Genomic DNA, 26,694 nt, shown 5'->3' with positions numbered 1-26,694 from the left:
ATAGTATCGGCCAAATCTCCATTTAGCCGGATAATCCTGATGGAATATATTGATTTGATCCGCCCAGCAATTTCCAGATTAACTAAATTGGGGAAACAGCCATTAGATAAATAAATTCTGGTTTGTTCTCTTGTGGTTGATCTTCTTCCTCGCTTCGGCTGTAGCGAACAAACAGTCGATAGCGACATGAGCGCCGGAGAACTGCTCGAAATCGAGCCCGCCGAACTCAAGTTTCCTTGTGAGTTTCCTTCTCTCACTTTTGTATTTTCTCCTTCCCTTGTGATTCTTTTTGCGGGATCCGCAGCCTTAGCGAGTCGTCTTTTTTTATTTTTTTTTTTCTTTCAATTGTTTAATGAAAAATTCCATCTTTTTTGGTTGTTTCATGAGCAGTCGAATTAAGGAAACAAATTACTTGCTCCCTTCAGTTATCCAACAAAAGCGATGATCATATCGCTTTTAAGGTGCTTAATCTGGATTTTCCTTTTTTTTGTCTCAGTCTTTTACCTGATATGGGTTGCTTGATATGCCCTAAAAAAATCAGGCATTTGTTTGGTTATCTGATAATTCCTCTTATAGTTGTTAGATTTTCTTCCTGTGAGAATGATTGTGTTTGTTTTCAGGTTAAGACGACAAACCCTAAGAAGTATTGCGTGAGACCTAACAATGGGATTGTTTTACCTCGATCCACCTGCGATGTTGCTGGTATGCCGATTATATATATATTTTACAACAATTTCTTTCTGCCATAATAATCAGATTCTGTACGGCTTTGTTGGTGGTTTCAGTTACCATGCAAGCGCAGAGGGAAGCTCCCATTGATATTCAGTGCAAGGACAAGTTCCTTGTTCAGAGTGCTGTTGTTGAGCCGGGCACCTTGGCCAAGGACATTACTGCAGAAATGGTGATATTTTTTTACAGAAAATTTTGTTTTTTGTTTTCCTTGAAAGTTTTTTAGAACTAGTTCGCTAATCTGAAACACTCGCTTTTAGTTCTCTCGGGAGTCTGGCAATAAGGTAGATGACGTCAAATTGAGAGTTGTCTACGTTTCTCCACCGCAACCACCCTCACCTGTTCACGAGGGATCTGATGAGGGTTCCTCGCCTAGGGCATCTCTTTCTGAAACTAATAATGCAGAAACTTCAGAACCAGCTGTTGTAAGTGTTTGAAATGTTGCTAGGTCATTATTGGGTATGGGATCTTATTCGATTGTTGTGGGCTTTTTGCAGCAAGCAAGGGCATATGCTACAGATCAAGAAGAAAATTACCCGGAGGTGAGTTTTTTTTTAAATTTTGGGATTTTTATACAAGTTGCACGTAGTTCTTACGTATTTACATATCTCACGACTAAACTTTCATATTTACATATATAACACTTTGCTGCCTTAGACCCGTGCATGAAAAGGTGTAGTTCACTTTTAATAAGTGGTAATTGTGTTATTTTTGATGTGATATTAAATGTTTGAGTGCTCTGCGTGTAAATATGAATTTTTAGGTGTGAGATATGTAAATGCATAAGAATTGTGTTCCATGTATGTAAATTCCACCCTTTTCTATTCATTGCTAGATTTAAGTTAATTAGGTACCATTCATTGAAGATATGATTGTGCCCTGCTATTGTATGTGATTTTTAATTTTTGGCTTTTTCAATGGTATCATGCACTATGAGGATGCATTTTGGTCATAATTGCATTAATACACATTGTTAATTTTGTTACCATTTTTTATTGTTAGAGTTGTATAAAAGTGAGAAAATAGAATTCTGCTGAGGAACGAATTTATAATTGCATAAACACACTCATTGTCACAAAGCATGTCTATTATTATAAAATATAGGATATAATTATAAATTAGATACATATATTATTATATCTTAAAAACTATAAATAATGTATGATAGCTGCAAAAGTTAATTAATTATGACATGAGTTCATAGAATAATAAATTTATTTTAATTGCTCATAAAATAAGAAAAAAATATTAAATTTATTAAAAGGCTTACACTCAGTTGAAAAAAGAATAGCTAGATGATATTATAGATTGTTAGCCTGAAGTTGAGGAAATCAATTTTTTTTAAAAAATTAAACTTTATAACAAAAGTCATAAGAAATAGAACAGAAGAAAATAAACTTAGTTTTATGTGCCTATTAAGTTGTTTGGGCAATAGATTTTAAATTAAAGGAAGAGGAGTTTTAAATTAAGTTATTTATATAATATATATTAAAATTAAAATTTATTATTCATGATATTCATTTTAGGCACACTTGCCCATTAGTTTTTTTTGCTTTTAATTAGATGCATAAATGAAGTTTTTGATATGTGTCAGGAAAAAGTGCATGTGTCTTGTTGGTGTTTGATGCTATACACTTCATTATTATGTAGTGTCGGTGCATCATAACCTTAATTATTTTGAGGTTGCACTGAACTTTCTAGGCTTGGAGCCTCTGCTTGGTCGCGTAAGGATTGGCTCAAGCTTTATAGCCTTACGAGTTCACTTCACCAATGTTTCTCTATAATTTAGACAAATGTCCAAAGTAAACGCCAATTTTTTTGGGCTAAGAAAAGGTTTAAGCACTATGTTTAAACAATTTTTCGGTGAAACCATAATTAAAGAAGAATAATCCCAATATAAAAATTTAATAACTAAGGAGCTAACGATCATGCTTTCCACTAAAAGTTCATGAGCTCATTTAATAGTTGCTGTTGTAAATAATGTACATAACCCTTTTAGGCTGGGCTTTTGGGGGCCTGTTTGATCTTGGTCAATTCTCCTTTCTCATAATTTTTTGTTGTTGGCAATTCGCATAAAAATTCAAAATTTGGCATTCAAGAGAAATGTTCTTGAAAATAATTTCATAAAATGTAGTGCTTGAGAGTATCAACATTCCAGGTTATGGGGGGAGTAGTGGCTTCATTATTCCATAGGTAATAAGTTCTTGTTCCTACTAATTCTTTGTTAATGAAATGGTCTTTTTACTTGGGCAACAATTCACTAAGGCCTTTTATTTGGCCAGTGACTTTCAAATTTTTTGGAGATCTAGCTCCCCTATTAGAGATTACTTGACTTTGACTATGTGAATTAAAGAATGATGTTGCTGTTTGCTTATGCGCTTGCATTTTTGTGAGACATGTCTGGTATGTATTTTTTGATTATATCATGGGCATCATCCATGCTTTGATAGTTTGTCCGGACTAGTTTAGTTTTCATATGGATTGACCGTTGCGGTTGGTTGTAATAACTTTATTGGGGCAAGTGCCTCTATTCTATAGACCAATAAAAGGAGAGTTTTGCCTGTCATGAGTTATGCTGAGTTTCAAAGAACTATTGGTAACTCTTTTGCTTAGAAGCCTTACCTACCATTGAGAGGAAGACCATAACGAGTAAAGATGCTGCTTCAAAGCAATTTGATTATTGTTGTGGTCATTGCTTTCGCTAGTGATATGTTTTTGATCCACCTGTTGAATTCTTTAGTCTTGCACTGGAGCATGAGCCGATAATACCTTTGTTAGAATGCTCTTTTGTCAACATAGGCCTAATACTGGAGTTGTTGCTTCAAAGCAATTTTATTATTGTTGTGGTCATTGCTTTCGCTAGTGATATGTTTTTGATCTACTAGTTGAACTCTTTACTCTTGCACTGGAGTATGGGTTGATAATACCTTTGTTAGAACACACTTTTGTTAACATAGGCCTAACACTTGGATGTTGCTTCAAAGCAATTTGATTATTGTTGTGGTCATTGCTTTCGCTAGTGATATGTTTTTGATCCACCAGTTGACCTCTTTAGTCTTGCACTGGAGTATGGGCTGATAATACCTTTGTTAGAACGCTCTTTTTATTAACATAGGCCTAATTGAATGATGCCATGCTTGTTATTGTAAATATCCTCTGGACATTTCCAATATTAGTCGGGCTAGAGACACTTTTTTATAACCAATGTGTAAGTTTTATCTTCTCAGTAAGTTATTTTATTTGACTTTACAGGCGAAGACTCTAGCTTCAAAATTGACGGAAGAGAAGAACACTGCCGTCCAACAGAGCTTGATGGAGGAGAAGAACGTTGCCATCCAACAGGGCAATAAGCTTCGAGAAGAGATTGTAAGTATTATAATTTGAAGGCATTGCATTGCATTATTTATTGCAGGCATTCATATTCTAAAAAAATAACGCTTTACTCGCCATAAAATTCTACACCAGGTTAACAGATAAGATATAAAAAGAAGAACAAAGTACTAAAACATAGTGTATTGGAATAAATGATTTTTTTTGTTTTTAATATGTTGACTTTTTATTGAATTTTTCAATGGGTATAGCGATGTTTATTCTGAAGTTTTTAATTGTGACAACTTTAATTGGCGTAATCTCTTCTAAAGTGACTAAATTTAAGAATCGGGAGGTTCATAAAAGTTTGGATAACTAAAATTAATGACACAATTATAATGCATAATTTGTTGATTTGAAATCTATCTTGATTAATCAAATATAGTTGAAGATCAATTGATACTTTGACATGATAGATTAGGTATGTTAGATCTATAGACATAAGAATCTGAATACATTTGTGAACAACTTTTAGAGTTGAAGTTGGATTGGTATAATTAGAAAGTCCCTTAGAAGTTCTTTGCAATAAATGAATACCGTACAGTATTTATGGGAGAAATTACAATGTGCAATTAAAAACAATATGCTATATAGATATGAGAGTGTTGGGCAACAAAGAGTTTGTTATCACACTTCAAAAATTGTTTGGGAGTGAATTTGGGATATTATATATAGATACAATAGTGAAATATAAGTTTGGGCGATTTTTGTGCATGCACAACAAATGGGGACGGATGGACCAATAAGGCAGATTAATATGATTGTGTTGTGTTGACTTGTAAGAAAACGTTGTAAACCATAATGGCATGCTTGAAGTTGTGCAAGAAAAATTGATTGAAGTAAAATCATCAAGTCCACTCCATAAGAATAAATCATAGTTTGCAATGCCAACCACAAATAGTTTAATAATGCCTGATATGCCCCTAAAATTGGATATCTCAGAATTAATTCTAATAGCTTGATCGTGGATGCCAAGAGGATATTATGGGGTGTCAAACGAAAAAATTTATCTTGTTCATTTTTTGTTTCAACTTGGTACTCATAAAGAATGTCCTGCGAGAGTCAAGGGAACACATGAACCTACAGTTGAACTCCCAGATCGGGAGACTAGTTCTCATGATCTCAACCTCAACTTAAATAGATTATAAACATGTGTTGTCTTACGAAATATAGATATGAGTGGAAAGGAAGCATAGTCCAAATTATACATCCTATTGCAAATAGGAAATATCCAATCAATAGTTGTTTTTGTTTTATGAATCCTATTACAAATTGCCCAAGCATTTTCAGTGCATTTTTACATTGACCTCAAGTGTCAATGTAAACTTGTACGTTCAAGTATAGGTCGAACGTGGCATGAAGTTGAGGTCATTAGAGCCTTGTGGAAAGCACAATAGCTTGATCCGGATTCGTGAAGGTTGCATTTGTTTAGGGGTTGGATCCCTCTAGAGATGAAAAAAGAAAAGAAAAAAAGATGCTCAAATGGCATCAAAGAACTGTACTTACATTATTTGATTTCAACTGATGGTGATGAGGGTGGTTAAGATGGTCTAGTGTGGATACTTCTCCAACATGCTTTACCACATTAGATTGTATCAATAGCGTTATATGTCTTCATTTTTTTTCTTCCACATGACTGAGATTTTTAACTGCTGGTTTTCTTCATAGCTTTAACACTATTTGAATGAATCTGGATCTATCCACCAGGTTAGCTTAATTACTGCCAGTATTTGATTACCTTTTCAACCATTTTTAGCATGTTACTTATCAATTTTATCCCAGAGATTTTGAAATTATGTTAGGAGCTTGAAATATCACTATAGTGTGGCTATATATCACTATATATCACTTTAAGTCAATAATTTCTTCATAACTCTTCTATACCATTGTCACATTGGATTATCAAAGTTTCCCAATATAAAGATTGTATTATAAGCTTTTCTTCCAATTTTTCTCCTTTTTTTGGGCTAAAATATTTAATAATGATACATCTTTATAAAATTATAAACGTAGTTAATCTTTTCATCTAATGATATGATACCAAAATGCGTGTTTTATAATTTTCATACAATTAGGCTAAAGATAAAAATGGTGGTGCTTCTAGGTCGTAATCATTGGATCACTTCAATATGCATGAATGCACTTTCATCAAATCTATAATTTCAATCTAATTATGAAACACAACCTAATTTCCAACTGCCAAACTCCAATTACACAAACTCTCATCATGATGCCATTCTATAACACTTCAACTTTCACTTAGGGTGCATTTGTTTTTATTGTGGCTTAACAAAATCTCAATTTAAAAGCTTATCGACTGTTTAGAAATTGGTCTTTCATAAGTAGTTGGCCTGTTTTAAAAACACAGTTCTGAAAGTGTTGCTTGTAGACTAACGACTGTAATACCCCTCAGTATATATACACAATTTTGTTTGAAAATACAGTTTTGAAAGTTATGTCTGTGGAATACATTCAATGTTAATTTTAAATATTATTTTCCCTCACAACATCATAAGGGAATTTAAGACGAGCATAAACTCAATTTTCTGCTCTCAAAATAATCATACAAACATAATATAGTAAACATAAGATGCATTCTACCCAAACATACGAGTTTGCTTACCAAAAAAACCTAAAGAAAATTTTGTTCGTAAAAAAACATTGACATCATCAAAACAAATACAACATTAATAACAATAGCAACAATGCTACAATTACAAATCAAACGGAAGTAAAGTCTTCACAAGAAATTTCAAGTCTTTGAGATTATTCTTCACCATATCATCAGATGCATTTATTTTTTCATCACCTTGCTCCAATATTGCATCTCTCGGTTTATTAACCCATTGAAAAAATTTGCAATCTATGTTCGTTAAAATTTGTTCGTTAAAATTTTTGGACATCTATTAAATTTTCGGCTAGCATTGTCACTTTTCTGTGCCGTAAAGACAACACATTATAGGTTGCAATCACAAAATACTTGTCGATGTTTGGTTCCATTAGAACTTATCAAATTGCTTGTGCTCATTTTCGATAATATAATCTTGTATAATAATGCAAGAAAAGAAATGAATATGTGCAAAGAAAAGAAGATGCATAATTTATATAAAGTATGGTCATTTACATACATGCCATCAGAGTCCTTTGCATTTATATTATAACAAAAGCTCTAATTTTTTTACATTGATAATATTCAGATCTTTCATAAAGAATACAACCATATTAACTATAAAAAAGTAAAATAAGTTCCAAAAATAATTTCCTCCAACGTGGGTTAGGCTTGCCTTGAAATCAAAAAATGTGCTACTAGATCAAATAAAATGCAGCAAAATGCATCATGAGAACCTAAAGGAGCATTTATATACATACCACATAGTTTAAGGTGATATTGAGGTGATATTGATGTGGTATTGAGTTGATATTATGGGTTTTGTGTCAAGATATTATTGAGGTGATATTGAGGTGGTATTGGTGTAGTATTGGGATTATATTGAGGTAATCTTGATGTGATATTGAGGCGTTATTGAAGGTTTTGTCCCAATATATTATTGGGGTGGTATTGATATGATATTAGAGTGATATTGATGTGGTATTGAGGGTTTTGTGTCAAGATATTATTGGGGCGGTATTTATGTTGTATTGGGATATTATTGTGTCAAGATATTCTTGGGGTGATATTGTGGTTGTCTTGATGTGGTACTGAGGTGATATTGGAGGTTTTGTGCTTAAGCTATTATTGTGGTAATATTGGGGTGGTATTGATGTGATATTGGAGCTTTTGTGTCAAGATATTATTATGGTGGCATTGTGATGATATTGAGGTAGTATTGAGGTTGTATTGATGTGGTATTGAGGTGGTATTGATGTAGTATTGAGAGAATATATTATTGGGATGGTATGAAGTATGTAGGTCTTATCCACCAATTTTCTATATATGAATGAATAAAAATTAGAACTTACTGAAATGAAAAATATAGCACACTCAATAAAAAGAAATAACATTTCTTTCCGAAAATGACAGTGAATTACAATATAATACATCAACAGTTAACAAAAGAATCGGTGATAGCTTCACATAATTGGACCATCTCTTCAACACTTTCTCCATCAACTATAGTTGGACTAGCGATATCATCATGGTTTGTAATTGTTATTCATATGCTTTTGGAGGTACCGATTCACTCCCATCTACAATTGCAAAATCAATATTAAACTGTGAATGATAACAACATATGTAATTATGGAGAATCATTGTAGTGGTGACAATTTTAACTTGGTTTTCAAAAGAATATGTTTGTATATCTCGTAGAATGATCCATTTTTCTTCCAAATACCGAACGCCCTCTCAATTACACCACGTAATGATGATTGACATTTATTGACATATATTTTCTTCCTCGTACAACTTGGTTTGCCCTTTCAAAGTTTGATATGTAATATTTTGTCTTAAAAAATAGCTTAAAAAATCTTCGTTGGAATGGATAACCGATGTCTACTAAATAATATTTTCCTGAATGAAATTTTCACCATCAACCGTTAGCCATTATGCATTAGACTCAAATTAATAAACACCTAATAGACTGTCAACCAAACTTGAGGTAGGAGGGTAAATTTGTGTACACGGGAACGGGTAGTAAAATTGAAGTTTCGACTATCGTGAGTGCTGCCGTCTCACTCAACCACGACGAAGGTAAAACACATCTTAAAATCGCATGCTGTCATAAGATTTTGTGTAGATGAATCATACTGTCCAATGTATGCACTCTTATGAGCATTTGACACGGGCTTCAACATTTGTTCCGTCAATAACACCAATACAATTCTGTATCACATCTACTTTAGCTTAGATTTCATAATTTGTGTATATATCCGAAAAATGTGTGCATGAAACATGCTTCGAAGTATTACATATACCGTTGATCACAAGAAATTTGTATAGGAATATTTTGAAAAGTGGGACATTTTGGTTTTATGATTTTTGAAGACGTGCGTGCCAAATCATTCAAACCAATTGAAAAATATCTACTGATGGTTTCTGTTGAGTATTGAAATCTCTCACAACCTGCTCTTATAAACTTATTATGCGATAAAATATATGATGTTATAGCTAATACTTCTCGTGATGTCGTTCTTAAGGAACCATGAAGGCCATAACAAGTGTGGTGCTCATTCAAAAGATCGATAAAGATCACTTGACTCGTGCGAAATATGTTACGAAACCTCATTAGATGACCCTCAAGCATTTCATCTATCCCTTTGTCTCCCGCAAAACTCCAGGTCATGCATGGATTCTGAGAAATAAATGATTCATAGTATTCTGTCAGCGGACATACAAACTTTGTAATATTTTTCTGCTACGCTTTTTATGTTCTCTATCGGTATCATTCATTGCTGAAAAAAAATTAGGAAAATTACCACATTACAAGATATGACAAGTACTAACCATTTAATGAAATAGATTATGAGCACAACATCACAATACAAGACAAATGACATCGTAAAACAAAGTTAAACTAAGTACAATAGCTAATTGTTCTACCATAAAATTAAAAAAAAAACATAGAAACCAATATAGTGTTTTCGTAATAAGCAGATTTCAATGCAAAAGGAATAAAATACTTAATAAAATTCAAGCTTCTCCTCTAGCTCAGGTTTGATTCCATCAAATCTAAATGTTTTAGCATTTGATACAACCTATCATTCATACAAGCAAAAGGAATAGTCATGTCAAATAATTCTAGTTGTAACATAACATTATTAAGAATGATTTAAAATTAATCCCACCTCTAACTTCTCCTTCGACCAATTCACTGTGCATCTTATGTGTTTTATTTTGGATCTCAACCAAGTCTGGTAGATTCTATTTTTTAGCTCTTTTTCAAAATTTTCAATCTTTTTTTTTTGTGTGATCCCATTTATTCTTTAATTGAGTTTGGTCATACAATCTTCCAGTTCTCTCTTGAAAATATTTTGTAGTATTTCGCCAGTCTTCTTTGCTAAAATGTGTTGTTGGCATATTTTCTATTTCAATCTCTATTAAGCAAATGCCACATAAAATCATTTTTGTTTCTTTCTTCAAAATAGCAGATGATGTGTCATCTCTTGTGTTGCCCATTTGCTAATGTATCTAGCAGGTTAATATACGATTTCAAATATTATTTAATATTGAATAATATTCTTCGAAAGTTATAAGGGCAAATAAAACTAATTAAGCTAATCAAGGTTCCTTGCAAATGCATACACTATGATCAATACTTAAGAAATGATCTTACTTAGTTCTGTGTTTACCAGTAAAAGATTGGAAAAAATAGATATCTTGAGAAAAAATAATTGGGGCACTCACATACATACCACATAATTCTTATATATGCACGCATGTAGTACCTAAACTTTGACATTTACACGCATATTATGCAAATATTTAATGTCAGTAAAAATGGCTTAAGGATTGAACGATTCTTATATATGCGTAGCCAAGTAATACTTACATAACATTGTAGCAGATTAATGATATATATTACTAGATAAATATGCATATGCCAAGAGAATTCCTCGTTAAAAATGGAATAAAAATATTAATACAGAGGAGCTGCTAAAAAGTGGGAAATTGTTGAGTAAAGTATGAAGATAACTACAACCATCATTAACAATAGTTTATTTAAATCGACACACATGATTCTTATGTGCGCCTAACCAATTAAAACTTACATAACATTCTAGCAGATTAATGAGATATATTAGGAGAGAAATATGCATATGCTAAGAGAATTCCTCGTTAAAAATGTCTTAAGAATGATAATAGAGAGAAGCTGCAAAAAAGTGGGAAATTATCGAGTAAAGTATGCGGAGAACTACAACCATCAGTAACAATAGTCCACTTAAATTCCTTGATTTTTATACTGGTATTCCATTAAATTTATATCAATTTCATGCTCATTTATCAAAATTCCAGTAAAATAGACTCGAAAATAAACACATGAATGAAAATGTACAGATCCATTTCGATTGCCAGGTGGTGATGTGAAAAACGATGGAGTGGAATGAAGGAATAAGATGCAATATGCGAGGGTGGTAAGAGAATCGCCGGTTGTAGATTGAGAAACAAAAGAAATGCGAAAGAGAGCATAGACTATGGTGTGCGGAGGATGAAGAACAATTTAGGGGCTGCTAGGGAGCAGAATTTGAGCGGGATTTAATAACAATTTAGATATTTAAGCAGGAATAAATCTAAATCCTGCCAAACAACAAAATGACATTCAAATCCTAAATTTAGGGGATTTTGAGAAGCTGAAGTGCATGAAGGTCGGTGGAATGAAGGATACGAAATACAGGGTTACCTTGATCGATGATTTCAGGTAGGAGCGGAGCGAAAGAAGGAGAAGGATGGTTCGGAGGACCATGCATGCTGTGATCCCTTTGTTGCCTTCCCAGCTTGATCTAATGGCGATTGTATCAGGAGGATTCAATCACGATGGCGATGGTTTCGGCTAAAATTAGGAGACGAGAGTTGACAAGTTACCGAGGCGAGGGTTTCAAGGTTGCGGGCTTCGGAAAGGAGAGGAGGTCGGCGTGAGTAGAGAACGGCAGAGGAGAGGTGGGTTTCGGGAAGAAGGCGACGAGTACTCGCATCTTAGTCGCTAGGTCAGGAAGGAAAATTTTAACTCTAACACTGCGAACTCGGGAGGCTAGACTCGGGAGGCTAGACTCGTTCGTGTCTTTATTATACCAAAAAATATGGTTGGGAACTGTGGCCGCGAAAAGTGCTATCCAAACAGTAAAAAACTGATTTCTTACCTGATCATGGTCTAAAAAACTGTGCCAAACGCCTTAATAACTTTTGATAGCTTTTTAGCTATATTTTCACATTGAATTATTGAAGTTGCTAACAAATTGATTGTTTAATAATCTTTTTTTTTTTTGAGCTAAAATATGTAATAATGATACATTTCTCTACAAAATTATAAAATCTCATTTAATTTGGGTTGTCCAACCATGACACTAAAATTTGTTCTTATGTTATTTTTGTGTATCAAGTTTTGATGAAGCATTCTATTTTTTAGATCTTGGTCATTGCATCTCATCGAGATGCGTGAGGGTATTTCCATCAATCCTTAAAATCAACCATAAATCTTGAGGCATTACCCATGATCGAGTAGCAAACATTAATTCATACTCCATTTTAATTTCATAGCTTTCATACAACTTGATTTTGATCTCAGACAACACATATCTCAAATCATAAAATACTAATTCAGCCTTCCATTTTGTCTATAGGGAGTGAATAGTTTGACATGATTCTCAGAGACAAGGTGTTTTATTTCTCAACCCCTCAATCATCTAGATGATCAAAACATATTTAAGGACATTTGTCCAACATAAATCTAAAAATGAATTGCACTCCGTCACTGTGTAGTCTTTTAAGAATACTAAATTATTCCGCCATTACCCTTTTTAAAATGCTATCAGGGGAAATTAAAATATTCCTTTGGTTTTATATATCATGCGGTACTTTTGGAAATTTTTGTTATATTTTAAAAATAGAAAGATAAGCTTTGACACTATTTTTTGGCATGATATTTGCAGTTATTGTAGCTACAATATAGCAAAATTTTGAGTTACTATAGTAAAATATCCATACTAGGGTGTTTTAGTGACACTGTAGATATTTACTTTAGATTTAAGCCTTGGAGTCGGCCCATTTGAAGGTTACTTATGGATTTGGGATTTATATAACTTAAGATTGTTCCTGTGCCAATATTATATTACTAGTTTGGGCTTTAAGGAGTTTATAACATTGATCCAAGCTACATAATTTATAATTTTTGGCTTTTTTAAGATTTATAGCTCTTCCAATTTTCAATCATGTAAGAACTAGTCTGATATATGATTTTTTTCGACTGCAGTACTAGTGAGACTATTTAATTTTGTGGGGGCTCATTTTCTTGATTTGCACTAGGCCTATTTATTTTCTTTTTTTTTTATAATGCTATTTATTATTTTTTTCTTCTATAATATTTGTTATTGGCTAGTTTAATTCATTTAATTTTGATTATAAAGTGAAATGTTAAGAGTCTAATTGTGTGGAAATGAATTCATTTACTAGTTGATTTTATTGGTTTCAAAATTTTTGCAGAAATTTTCAGGTATTTATGCTCATTTCATTATTTTTTGGGCTAAACTCTACTATCACCTGTTTTCATTTAAGGAAAGTGACTTTGATTTATTTGATAACTTTGGAACTAGGAATCTTCAATTTTCTTTGCATGAAAGCATTTTATATATTATATTAGTTGCATTAAGAGACTTCACTTTGTGCATAGTGCATTAAAATGGTATTTGAGCCTTTGGTTGTGTTAACATTTCACTCAATATAGGGGCTAATTAGTAACTTTGTAAAATCATTAGACGGAGTTATTGAGTAAGTGAAATCAAATATGTGATGATATTAGTCTCGTTGAAATAAGCATTTGATAATTTAGAAGCTAATTAAGTTCAGTCATTTGAAGCTGAAGCGCATTCTGATCACAATGCTAATTCAAATAGAAGACAATAAGTAATCAATATATATAATTGGGTGTTTTATTAATGATTCCTATAAAAGTTATATATTTTAAACATAGATGATGACATAAAACGAAAGTTAACTTCGAAATAACTTCCTTTGATGGAAAAATTGATGTTAGAACTTTTACCATCTACTTGCTTCACATGAATACTTTTTTCGAATAGCTGACTATGATGAGTGCCAAGTAAGGTTTACAAAATTGAAATTATTTGGACAAATACAGAATTATTGGATGAGTATGGGGAGTATAAAAAGAGAGTTTAGGAAGTGAATTTACTATTACTTGGGCTGAATTGATTAAACGTCAAAAGAAAAGTATTTGCTCTTGCAATGTTAGATATTTTGTCTCTTGAATTTAAATTGTTTCAAAATTTTCTTTGAATGGATGAGCAATTTGATGAATTGTTATTCATTTGAAATTAATGAAGATATTAACACTCTCTAGGCTTAGGTTTGGTTTGTGTTCTGGCATTAAGAGAAAGATGTATTCTCACCACATTCCATTACTCACGCTTACTTTCAACTTGCATTAAGATTTGAGTAAAATTTTTTTTTTCTGTCTAATATTGCTGCAACATATTATGGCAGCTCACTTTTTGTCAAAGCAATTAAGTTCTATTTGTTGCGCCTAGTATTTTTTAGGTAATAATACTGTAGTTAATAAAAACACAATTGGGAAATCAACTGTATCTGCAAGGTCTATGCTTTTTTTCTAGGCATGTAGCATTCTTTAGGTGTATCAAATTGATCATTAGGCTAATAAGAAAGTACGAATCGAAACTTGATTATATTTGTGGATGAGGAAGAAAATGAAACTCAATCATTTTGATGAACATGATTGTAATTTTAAGCTTGCTTTTTGTTATAAATTTTTATTATCCACAAGTAGCTCCTAATATTGATTTAACTTACAAGAGAACTTCCTTTTTTCAAATCTATTTCAAACATGAGGAGATGCTTGGCAAACATATAATTGATTTTAAGAACTGAATGAATAACATGAATTTGAAATTCGAACCACATCCACAATCATATAAGATAACTTAGGTGGACAAATTTGTTATTCTTGTCTCAAATGTCTTTAGAAATAATGATGGAATTTGATGTGCGGTGTTTTTTTTTTTTGGATTTTGATCATGTTATTTTGGGTATATCTTGGCTATGTTTTAAATGATACTCTTTTAGGAAGGTCTATACTTTAATAATAATGGAAGAAGGATAGTTTTAAAATCTACTATGCCTAAGGTGTATGTAAATATGCACAAGTCTTATATCTCAATGAATTGAAAAGTTTTTGAACATACAATATAAACATGCATTTAAGGACCGTAAACAAGAGAGCATGATCTATGCTTTGGTAGTTGTGGATTGTACAATTTAATGCAACAAACAACAACAACAAGAAAGCCTTAATCCCACTACGTGGGGTCGGCTACATGAATCCTTTTTCTTCATTGCGCACTATTTAGTGTCCTATTTTCATTTAGTTCTAATAAATTAAAATCATTTTTTATACAATTTGCCCAAGTTTTCCTAGGTCTACCTTTGACTTTCTTAACATAAGTTGAATCTAAAACATTTACTCTCCTAATCGGATCATCAGATGATCGACGTTTAATGTGACCAAAGCATTTAAGACGACTTTCTCTAATTTTGTCTGTCACTAGGGCTACACCAACCCTATCGATGATATAATCATTTCGTATTTTGTCTCTAAGTGTAAAGCCACTCATCCACCTAATCATTCTCATCATTCTCATTTCATTCTCATTTCGGCAACACTTAACTTAGTATTATACTTCTCTTTTAAAGGCCAACATTCAGCGCCATAGAGAATTGCAGGTCTCACTGGTGCTTTTCCATCACACAAAAGGCATGAAGCATTCCTCCACTTCAACCAACCAACTTGAATTCTACTATTAACATCCCCATCTATATCACCATCACTTTGAACAATAGACCCGAGATATCTAAATCGTTCACTTCTTTTAATAATTTGATCACCCAAAGTTACACTTCTGTCACTAGAATTACTACTACTAAAATTACATTCTATTTATTCAGTTTTAGTTCTACTCAAGTGAGGGCCTTTAGACTCCAATGCAGACCCCCATAATTCAAGTTTTTCCTGGGCTTTTTCTCTCGTCTTATCCACGAGAAGGATATCATCAACAAAAAACATACACCAAGGTAAAGACCATCCATAACTAAAGCAAAAAGATATAGGCTTAAAGACGATCCCTGATGCAATCCAACAAAAATAGAAAAATATTTGGTCAATCCTCCTTTAGTTCGAACACAAGTAACAACTCTAGCATACATATCTTTAATGACTTCAATATAAGTCATATCAACACCTTGCTTCTCAAGAACTCTCCAAAGGATATCACTTGGAATCTTATCATAAGCTTTTTCTAAATCAATAAAAATCAAATGTAGATCCTCCTTTTTATCTCTGAACTTCTCCATCAAACCTGTCAATAAATCTATAGCTTCCATAGTAGGCCTACCTGTCATAAATCCAAATTAATTATGAGAAATCTTTGTAATACATCTTAACTTATGTTCAATTACCCTCTCCTATAATTTTAAGGTATGACACGTCAACTTAATACTGTATAATTGACACACTCTTGTGCATCCCTTTTATTCTTAAAAATGGTGACCAAAATACTCTTCCTCCACTCCTCAGACACCTTTTTAGTTTTTAAAGAGTTTAGTAAGACAAGAAACTGATAAATCTCCTAAATGTTTCTATACTTCAATTGGGATATCATCAGGTCCTACAAACTTTCTACCCTTGGTTTTCTTTAAAGCCTCATCAACTTTTCTTTTACTAATGCGACTGTAAAAATGAAACGTTTTATTATTGTTAACGATATTAAGATCACTAAGGTCAATTATATTTTCAAAAATTTCATTAAAATTTTTTTCAAAATAACTCACCCGCCTATGTTGAATGTTCTTTTCTAAGAAAAACACTTTTTGATTTTCATCTTTAATACACTTCACTTGAGTTAAATCTTTACTTTTCTTATCTCTTTGTTTGGCTAATTTATACATATACATTTTTACCCACTTTAGTATCTAATCTATCATATAGATCACCAAAAGCAAAATTTTTAGCGTCACAGATTGTTCTTTTAGATTCCCTGCGGGTCATTTGATATTTTTCCCAATTTTCTAAGCTTTTATATTTAAACCAATTTTTATAACTTAATACTTTATATTTTATATTTTATTGCACATTATTATTCCACCATCAACTTTTTTTATTTATAAAAAATTTTTCTTTTGATTCTCAAAGTACATCTTTTGTTACCTGTTTAATAGTATTTATTACTTTATCCCACATAACATTTGCTTCTTCATGAACATCCCAAATTTTGAAATCTTGAATTTTACTCATAAAAATAATTTTATTTGTTTTTTAGGTTGTACCATCTAATTCTACGATGATGAGTCTTAGTATTCTTTATTTTATAACTCTTCATCTTAAAATCTATAACCAAGTTCTTAAATCCTCACTTGAAATGGCCTTACAGTTTTTACAATCTCGACGATATCTTCTTATAAGAAAATCATCAATTTGTGTTTTATTAGATTCATTCTTATAAGTAATGAGATGCTCATCTCTTTTCTTGAATAAATTATTAATAATAATAAAATCATACAGTAAAGCAAAATCTAAAATGGCTCTACCCTCTTCATTAGTCACTCTAAAATCATATCCACCATGGATAATTGGGACCAAATTCACAATCTTCAACCACTCTACGGACATGTCCATTTAAATTTCTGAAATCTTCAACCACTCTAATCTTCAACCACTCTACGTTCAACCACTCTACGGACATGTCCATTTAAATCTCCTCCAATAAAATTTCTTTCCTAAGAGATATCATTTGTATTAAGTATTCTAAGTCATTCCAGAATTTTTCTTTTAATCGTATATTTAAACCTATTTGAGGAGCATTAATACTTATAATATTAAAAATCTTAGTATCAATGATAATCTTAAGGGTTATAATTTAATCTTCAACTCTATTAATTTTTACAACATTATTTTTCAAACTTTTATCTATAATAACACCTACACTATTTCTAGTGCGACTCTTACTAGAATACCAAAATTTAAAACCTAGCTATCAATCTCCTTAGCCTTTTCTCCTAACTCATTTAGTTTCTTGAATATATAAGATATTAATCTTTCTATAAATCATAATATCAACTAATTCCATTAATTTACCATTGAGAGTACCTATATTCCAAGATCCTATCTTAATATTAGTTTCATTAGTTTTATGGACTAACTTCTTTACCCGCATCCATCTGAAATGTGAGAATCCTTGCTTATTTGACACTGCATCCGGGCGCAGGTATAGCGACCATTGCAAACTTTTCACTGTATTCAGGTCATACAACACGTCGCTTCCAGGGGACTCCCTAACACTTACACAATGATCAAAATGATTCATGTAATGATTTTTTTGACAAGTTTTATCGTGGTTGTCGACTTCCTTACACAACCCTTCACTTTTTACATCTGGGCTTGGGACCCGGTAATGAGAGTGTTGGATTGTACAATTTAATGCAGGAAAAAAAGGGTATTTGAATGATCATTTTAATCAAGTATTTATCAGTTTTAGAGGTATTTATCTCATTGAACTTCTTAGTGAATTATTTCAATTGAGGGATATACAACATGCTATTAATTTAATATATACTTAGATCATTGTGCTTAATTTACATTCTTATAGGTGAATCTAACACATGTTGATTTTTAAAGACATTGATGAATTAATTAAGTATTTATTAGGAAAAAAAAACATGATTCATTGTGCTGTATATGCTTTAGTTACATTTTAAGAAACACAGTTCGTGGAGAATATACATAGATAGCATAGCTATTAATAAAATCAATATTTAATATGGATTCTTATATTGTTTGGATGATATATTAGGTATGATGAATTATGGTTGATATTTTCTTAAATTAATGTTGGGAGTGTTTCTCATCGGATTAAAATGAGAGAATTGGATGAAAAAAAAATATTTTTAGGAATAAATTTGGAGCATATGATTGTTTGGTGATGCCTTATGGATTAACTAATATATCCAATACTTTAATGAGAGTAATTAACCGTATCTTTTAACCTTTCATTGAAAATTTCTTATTGTTTATTTTGCTATTCTATATAAATGCAAGAGATGATCTTTCAATGCATTTTAGTAAGGTATTTGAGATTTTATAAGTTGAGAAATTGTATTTAAATCAAAAGAAATATTGCTTTATGGATCCATTTACATATCTTTTACATATTGTCTTTATGCAAAAGGATTATGATTCTGATAATGTTAAATTGATAAGTGATGAACTTACAATTATACATAGGGGTTGTCTACTTTTTATAGATGATTCATCAATTGGTTTAGTATAATTAGAAATCCAATTACAAATTTTATGAAAAATAAAGACATTATATGGATTGTCTAGTAATCGTGCTTTTATTGAAATCAAACAAGGATGTACACATGCACTTGTGTTTAAGTTGGTTAATCTTTAAAAAATGCTTGAGGTTTCTTGTGGATGCTTTTGTAATTGGTATCCGATAATGTTAAATTGATAAGTGATGAACTTACCATTATACATAGGGGTTGTATACTTTTTATAGATGATTCATGAATCGGTTTAGTATAGTTAAAAATCCAATTACAAATTGTATGAAAAATAAAGAGATTATATGGATTGTCTAGTAATCGTGCTTTTATTAAAATCAAAGAAGGATGTACACATGCACTAGTGTTTAAGTTGGTTAATCTTTAAAAAATGCTTGAGGTTTCTTGTGATGCTTTTGGAATTGGTATTGGATGAGTATTAAGTTTAGAATGACATTAACTAACATAATTTAGTGAGAAGCTCAAGGAAGCTAAATATGAATATTCAAATTGTAATGAGAATTTCATGCCATTGTAAATGCTCTTTAATATTGGTTACATAATTATTTCTTAAAAAGTTCTATTTTATCTTATTTTGACCTTCAAGCTTTTACTATGGGAAATTAAGCAATTATCAGCTGAAAAATTAGTAGGTTATCACTTATTTTTCAGTTTAATTATATTACTGGCTCAATTTTGTTCGCCTAGAATAAGTTTTGTCGGAAAGGCAATGCCAGCTGAATTTTTTTGCCGTGAAACGTTAGCGGCTGATTAGAGTCGGTAGATTATTAGTGGCTGGGGCGCCACATACAGGACATTTGTGACAAGTTCGATCTTGTGATACAATCACGATAAGAGCTAGTTGGGAAGCCTTCGATGGGATCATGTATCTTGGATACAATTGTGATGAGAGCTAACTGGGAAGAAACGATAGAATTGCAACTCAGTACAATGCGGATCGACGAGCAAGTGCTAGTGGGGAAGCATCTCTTGCGTGACTTAATTTCGCAATACAATCGCGATTGGAGATTGCTGCGAAGAAACACACGAGATCATGACGTATAGGGAAGATAGTGACGGATCAACACTATCGCTCTAGATTGCGGCATACATGTGCACTGTTTCTCTTGTGACCGAATCACACTAAACGCCTGGGAAGCCATCGACAAGATTTCAACATACAAGAGTTCTTTCATGATTGAAAATCGTAATAGATGACAACAAGGAAAGTGGATGCTTTGGAAGAGAGATTGAAAGGAGAAGCATGTCAACTTTAATCTGGGGTAGAGGAAATGTTCTCAACAATAAATGGAAGGTTTTTCTATAATTCAATTTGCAAACCCTAACCAAGGGTTGACCGGATAATCCTTGTCTAAATTAAAGAGAAAAGAGATTGGACGAGAGGAACATGAGATGGAGTGCATCCACCATAAAAAATCCCCTCTTAGAGAAGATTGGACGAGAGGAACATGAGATGGAGTGCATCCACCATCAAGAATCCCCTCTTAGGGCTCCAATGGGTGGGATGGATTAGAGATTTCTGATAAGGAGGTTGGACCGAAACATGGGAAAGGGTTATGCAAGGGGTATGGAGGGGCATGAAGAAGGAACAAGAGAAGTCGAGATGAGATATAGCTTGATCGAATGAGGGAGTTTTACCTTAGATACACAAGAGGGAGAGAAAGTTGGGTGGAGACGCTAAGTTTGGGAAGTTGCATATGCCAATTTTCGAGGGGGAAGACGCTAATGTGTGGGTGTATCGGGTGGAGAGTATTTCGTATTGAATGTGCTACATGAGGAATAAAAGCTTATGAAGACAGTGTTATGTTTGGAGTGGAAAACCCTATCATGATTTCACTAGAGGGAGGGTATATACTCAATCCGTTCGTAGGAGGAGTTTAAGGTTTGCTTGTTGAAATGTTTTCGAGCCATTCGGGAAGGGGACCTATACACTCAATTATTTGCTTTGACTCAGAAGGAAACTATCATGGAGTATAAGGAGAGATTCAAGTTATTGTGGGGATGATCAAGGGGGATTTCTGAAACAGTGTTGGAGGGAAATTTTATAAATGATCTAAAGCCCGACATACGCACTTAGCTCCGACTTTTGAGACTGCGGAGATTGAAAGAGACGACCGTGTTCTCCCATATGGTAAAAGACAAGAACTAGATGGAGAAGGCCATTAAAAGCAATACCATGGGAGGATTCCGCTGGAGTACGTCGATGACTCCTACATCGTGGACCCAAACGGTGTCATGCAAGAGTGAGGTGTTGAAGGATAGGAATATGGGACCCATCCGAAGGTCAACTTCAAGAGCCTCACGGAGGTAGAGGTGCGGGGCAAAATAACAAAAGAATTATGTTCCAATGTAATGAGAAGTATGTTCTAGACCATTGGTGCATCAAATGCTCCAAATCCTTACAATTTGTGATGAGGAGACAGATAGCGAATGCTTGAAGGAAGAAGCAATGGATGAAGAGGAGCACTTACATTTTGATGTAGCGAAGGTGTTCCTCAACTCAGTGGTGAGATTTGCTCCAAATCACATCATGAAGGTGAGGGAATAGATCAGAGAGCAGCTTGTAGTGGTGTTTGTAGATAGTGGGATCACCAACAACTTCGGTTCTACTCAAATATAGTGAAGCAATTGTGGCATGATGGGAATGAGCCAAGTGGAGAAGGGTATGGGAGTTTGTAAAGAGCTGACTTTGACACTGTAAAGTATTCGGGTGATGGGCTTCTATCCCTTAGATTTAGAGAGCACTGACGTTATATTGGGTATGCAATGGTTGCAATCCTTAGGGGAGATTAAAATGAATTGAGAACTCTTGACTATGAAGTTTCAAGAAGGAGATATTACTGTGTTGCTTTGCGGTGACCCTAGTTTGTGCAAGATATTGGTGTCGGCGAATTCATCGAAGGTGGTGGCTATGTTGGAATGACGACTATTGAAGACCTTGAAGGGGTTGAGAGGATTTCTTGGACTGACATGATAACACCAGAAGTTTGTGAATGGTTGCAATTTGAGTGTTGCTGTTGATGGAGAAATTAAAGAAGGATAATTTTTAATGGGGAATGGTGGCGACCCAGACTTTTGGAAGTTAAAGAAGGCCATGATGAGTATACCAGTGTCGATGTTGTCTCATTTTAGCCAACCTTTCATTGTAGAGACGAATGCTTCAAGCTGTGGATTAAGCACAATTCTCTCGCAGTGTCAACGATCCATCATTTATTTCAATCAAGTAGTGGGAGTTGTCAGAAGATATGCATCCAATCCAAGAAAAATAATAGTGTAGTTGTAAATTAGATACTGCATTATTTAAAATATAGATCAGCCATTCATAATAGTTAAAGAATTTGACCTAATACTGTAAAGCCATTTCAGAGATTGGAGGCCTGGATATAAAGAGAAATAGTGAGAACTTTTTACTTTGGGTGGCACCGCTATTAATTGGATGTTACAACTTTATAAGATAACACTATTAATTACAAAATTTGAACATGTAGGTGTCACTGGAGCCAACCAAGAGATGCTTATGCTGAAAGTTTCTCATAACTCAGTAGGCTACATAGAGACACCACTCTTTTGTGTCAATCAAAGTGCATCTATTTAACAATGAGTGTTGCTTTCAACTCTTTGGATAAAACACATATAACTAAAGTAGCTCAATCAGTTATGTAAGCTGAATATGTAGCTGTTAATTAATCCAATAAAGAGATGCTTTTGCTTCAAAGCTTCTTAAAAGAACTCGAAGGGACGTAGAAAGGCACCACACTTTTGTTAACAGCCAAAGCATTATTTAATTGGAAAAAATGTTACTACCCGATAAAATACATTTAACTTAAGCAGCACTGGATATTAAGCTTACTTGAGGGATGGATGTGCTCTGTAACTCATCAAGATCAAGATGCAAACGTTGATATGCTCACAAAAGTATCCACTAAAAATAGAGGCTTTGCAAAGCCTCAGCTTACATGAATGGAGGTGCTGCACAAAGATTTTTATACGCTTACAATTAAGCAGACATGTCAAAAACGATATCCAGTGGGAGATTGTTTGGGTATAGCAATAAATTTATCTATTTAAACCTTATAAGTTTGCTGCCTACCTAATCTTGAAAATATTATTTATTTATCATCATCTACCTAATCTTTACAAGCTTGCTGCATACCACCTCTTAGTATTATATTAATTGATGGCTGCATGGCGTTGAAGGTTTTTCTACTACCTCAAGCGTATAAAGAGAAGAGGGGGAGAGAGGAGATGGGATTAAAATTTCGTCTATAGTATTTGGGATAATAAGAGAATCTCTCACAACAGATAAAGAGAAAATAAAAAGTTAGTAATAAAATAAAAATTAATGTCTTCCTTGCATTGATTCCTTATCTCATAGAGGTGAATGCATTTTCTCTTAATCAATAAATTTTAATAACATTATTTTAACTAAGTATATCATTAATTCTAATAATAATATAAGCTTTAACATTTACGTTATGAGCTTTCAGATCGATCTCATCCCTTACTTGCACGCAAAATCTTCACGCTAGCCCCCCTAACCTCAATTAATCTAATTTCATATTAATATATTAAATATATATATCAATTTAATGTATATAAAATTCTAATAAATAATTCTATAAAAAAATTACCTTAACTCTCAACGTAGGGTTTCAATAGGCTTCAGATCTCCAATTCATGCCTGCGATTCTTCCTGTTCTCTCGTACAAAAGGTTTGTCTTATCTTACTCCTTCAAATTTAGGACTTAAATGCTCTGATCCTCATGCTGTTAAATTTTCTATTAACATATATATACATATAAATATAAATATATATATATACCTTTTTGGTGCTTTAATTTTATGGCATGAATATATATATATATATAAATTTTCTTTATTTAAAAAATCTTAAACTTACCTAACACAACCTTCAGTCTGTAGCTCACCTCGCACGCCCAAAGCTCGTTCCCTTTTGGGCTCGACTTGACCTAACAGAGCTACACATGTTTCTTCTTCTTCCACTTTCTCTGCACATACGAGAGAACGACACTGATCTTCCCATCCCTTGTTTTCGATCTTGGCTCTTCTTCTTCCTCACACGAGGTGACACAACCTCCTCCTTCGCATGACACCAGCGTACGAAGCTGCAGCTTCCTCCTCTTCGGTTGCGGCTCGATCCAGGTAATCCCTCGGTGCCACCTCCTCCCTCTTCTTCTTTCTCTTGCTTCGATTTGCGGCTTAACGTAGCACTGCAAGAACAATAGCAGTGTCGGCTTCGACACCTCCAGGCGATTCACATTGAGTGGAGACGTCGACTTCTCCTTTCTTCTCTTCTTTTGACGTTGCTCCTCCCCTTATCTTACGGCCTTTTTCCTTCTCCTTCAGTGTTGTTACTCCTTTATGTTTTTTTGGTTCGAATGGGTAATACTAACTGAAGGGGTGCTTAATTTAGTGCCTTTTCAATTTGTTATTATCATCATTATTTAATATTTATTTATTTATTTGTTTTATTTCTGTTATTACAATTGATGTCGAATGAGCTTTTTCCCACTTTATCCATCATTTATTCTGAATCTTGTGCCCAATGAGGTGGTTATTCCATTGGCTTATAGATGGGGTTTTTTATATTTGGATTTTACCATAGGTGAAGGACAAGCTGACACTCTTCAAAAGTGCCTAAAATGTAAAATTTAAAGATTCAATTATGCAATCCCTTATTTAACCTTCAATTTTAGTGGTTTTGTTTACCATACTCTATGATTTTTGTCGCATGATTTCATTTTTTGGTGCCTTTTGCTCTTTTAATGGAAGGGCTATTCTACTACTGGTTAGTGCCGCAACTTTAAATCATCTTTCTTATTTAGTATGACGATGACCAACTTGGTTTCATCATCAGCTTTAGAAGTTTCATGAGTGGAAAGTTTCCTTCAGCTTCATGGTTTCCTTAATGGGATGCATTTTTTTCTTGGCCTCCTTATTTCTATTGAATTTCTTTATGGTTTTTATTTTGCTTGTCTTATTGACTTATTAGGACCAAATTCTATATGTTGTATTATTGAGTAAATCTTTTTATAATTCTTTTTTTAAATTTTTGATAATATGAGTTAATGTTATTAAAAAAAGTTACAACATTAGAATTCTAATCATTATTCCTTCATACAATCTCCTGTGATTGTAACATACACTTGATGCATGGTATTCAATAATTTTTTATGATCATTTATATAACACTGATCTTGTCTTTGAAAATCAATAAAGCACATGTGATTCCATTGTTTTCTTTGTCTATTATTTATTTTGGAACAAACTTGCTTCAATTTTAGGGGTCATTTGGAATCACTTTTGTTTTTTGCTCTTCATTTATTATTTTTAGTTTAGTTTTGTTTATGTATTGATTTGAATTAATATATGTTTGATTGTGGTAGTTGTTTTTAGGTGTTTTGTTTTGAAAATAAAAAATTAAAATATGTTAAACATGTTCTTGAAAATAAAAAAACAAAAGCGAAAACAAAAACAGAAAGTAAAACTCACGCCAATTGTGCTTTAAGCTATTCTTTGCATAATTCAATTTATTGTTTCATATTATCCTGATTTATATCCTTAAGTTTCATCATCTGACCTGCAAAAAAATTATTATTCGTCAGCTTTCATTTTTTCCATTTAACTTGTACTGAAATTCCTCTTTTCCAACTATTTAACATTAGTCCTTAGAATTTTATTAAAAAAAGCTTTTAGAAATAAAGTTTATTAGACCTTAGAGTTTTATTTTGAAGAAAAATTTAGAAATAAAGTCATCAATTCCAAATCTACTAGATATTCCTTGAAACTAAAGTTCTACACGTACTCTAAAAAGAAGGGAACATACCATCTTTCTGCATCTCAGATACTTTTATATGCCTAGTGCTTAAATCTTAGTCATTGAAATTTAAAAATGATTATATATATAAAGAAATGATCATCCCAGGAGTGCTAAATATTCGAGTACTATACCTCTACACATAGGGGGATTAGGAGGGATATATATAAAATCAACACAAGCAGATATAAACATATGATCTATTTGAGCCTCTAACGAGTGCGACGTAATCAAACATAGCTCTATTTCTATTTGACTTGGTTAATAAAACAAAACAAGCTTCAAGTATCTCTTCAAGCTCATTTCGTTTACTTAACGAACAGTCAAACACGAGATTCTTAGCAATCCAAGCAAATTGTTACAAACGACAAACTACTTTGGCAATCAAATCCTATGCATGGCAAACCAACCTTTATCCTTCAATCTCTAACTTGTGATGCTGTACAGGAACTTCTGAGGCTTGAACTGAGCAAAAAGAAGAGCAGTGGAAGCTTCTCATTCATATTTGTTGTAATCATGGCCTTGCTGGGAGTGATTGTGGGCTATCTTCTCAAAGCTTAGTAATATTATCTTTTCTCTACTATTTTTGTGGCATTTTGAAAGCTCTGATCCAAACATATCTTTATGTTCTCTCTAATTATTTTAGTTTTTAGTGTGGTTTGATTGATTTTAACTGACACCGTAATATATAAATTGTGTATTATTGCATCCATTAATGTTTCAGTTTAAGTAT

The 26,694-nt window shown here is 32.8% G+C and overlaps 1 protein-coding gene across 1 annotated transcript; it reads left to right on the top strand.

Moving 5' to 3' along the window:
• On the top strand, positions 1–26,694 carry LOC110029379 (vesicle-associated protein 1-2-like). The gene is made up of 8 exons (XM_020731647.1): positions 1–238; positions 391–461; positions 621–702; positions 786–901; positions 990–1,154; positions 1,227–1,271; positions 3,982–4,095; positions 26,409–26,694. Exons 1-8 carry the CDS (start codon positions 187–189, stop codon positions 26,520–26,522), a joined length of 759 nt encoding a protein of 252 aa, XP_020587306.1. The 5' UTR covers positions 1–186; the 3' UTR covers positions 26,523–26,694.

Source organism: Phalaenopsis equestris, unplaced genomic scaffold (genome assembly GCF_001263595.1).
Source record: "Phalaenopsis equestris unplaced genomic scaffold, ASM126359v1 Scaffold000568, whole genome shotgun sequence".
NCBI lineage: Eukaryota > Viridiplantae > Streptophyta > Magnoliopsida > Asparagales > Orchidaceae > Phalaenopsis > Phalaenopsis equestris.
This window is presented reverse-complemented; position numbering and strand designations above follow the sequence as displayed.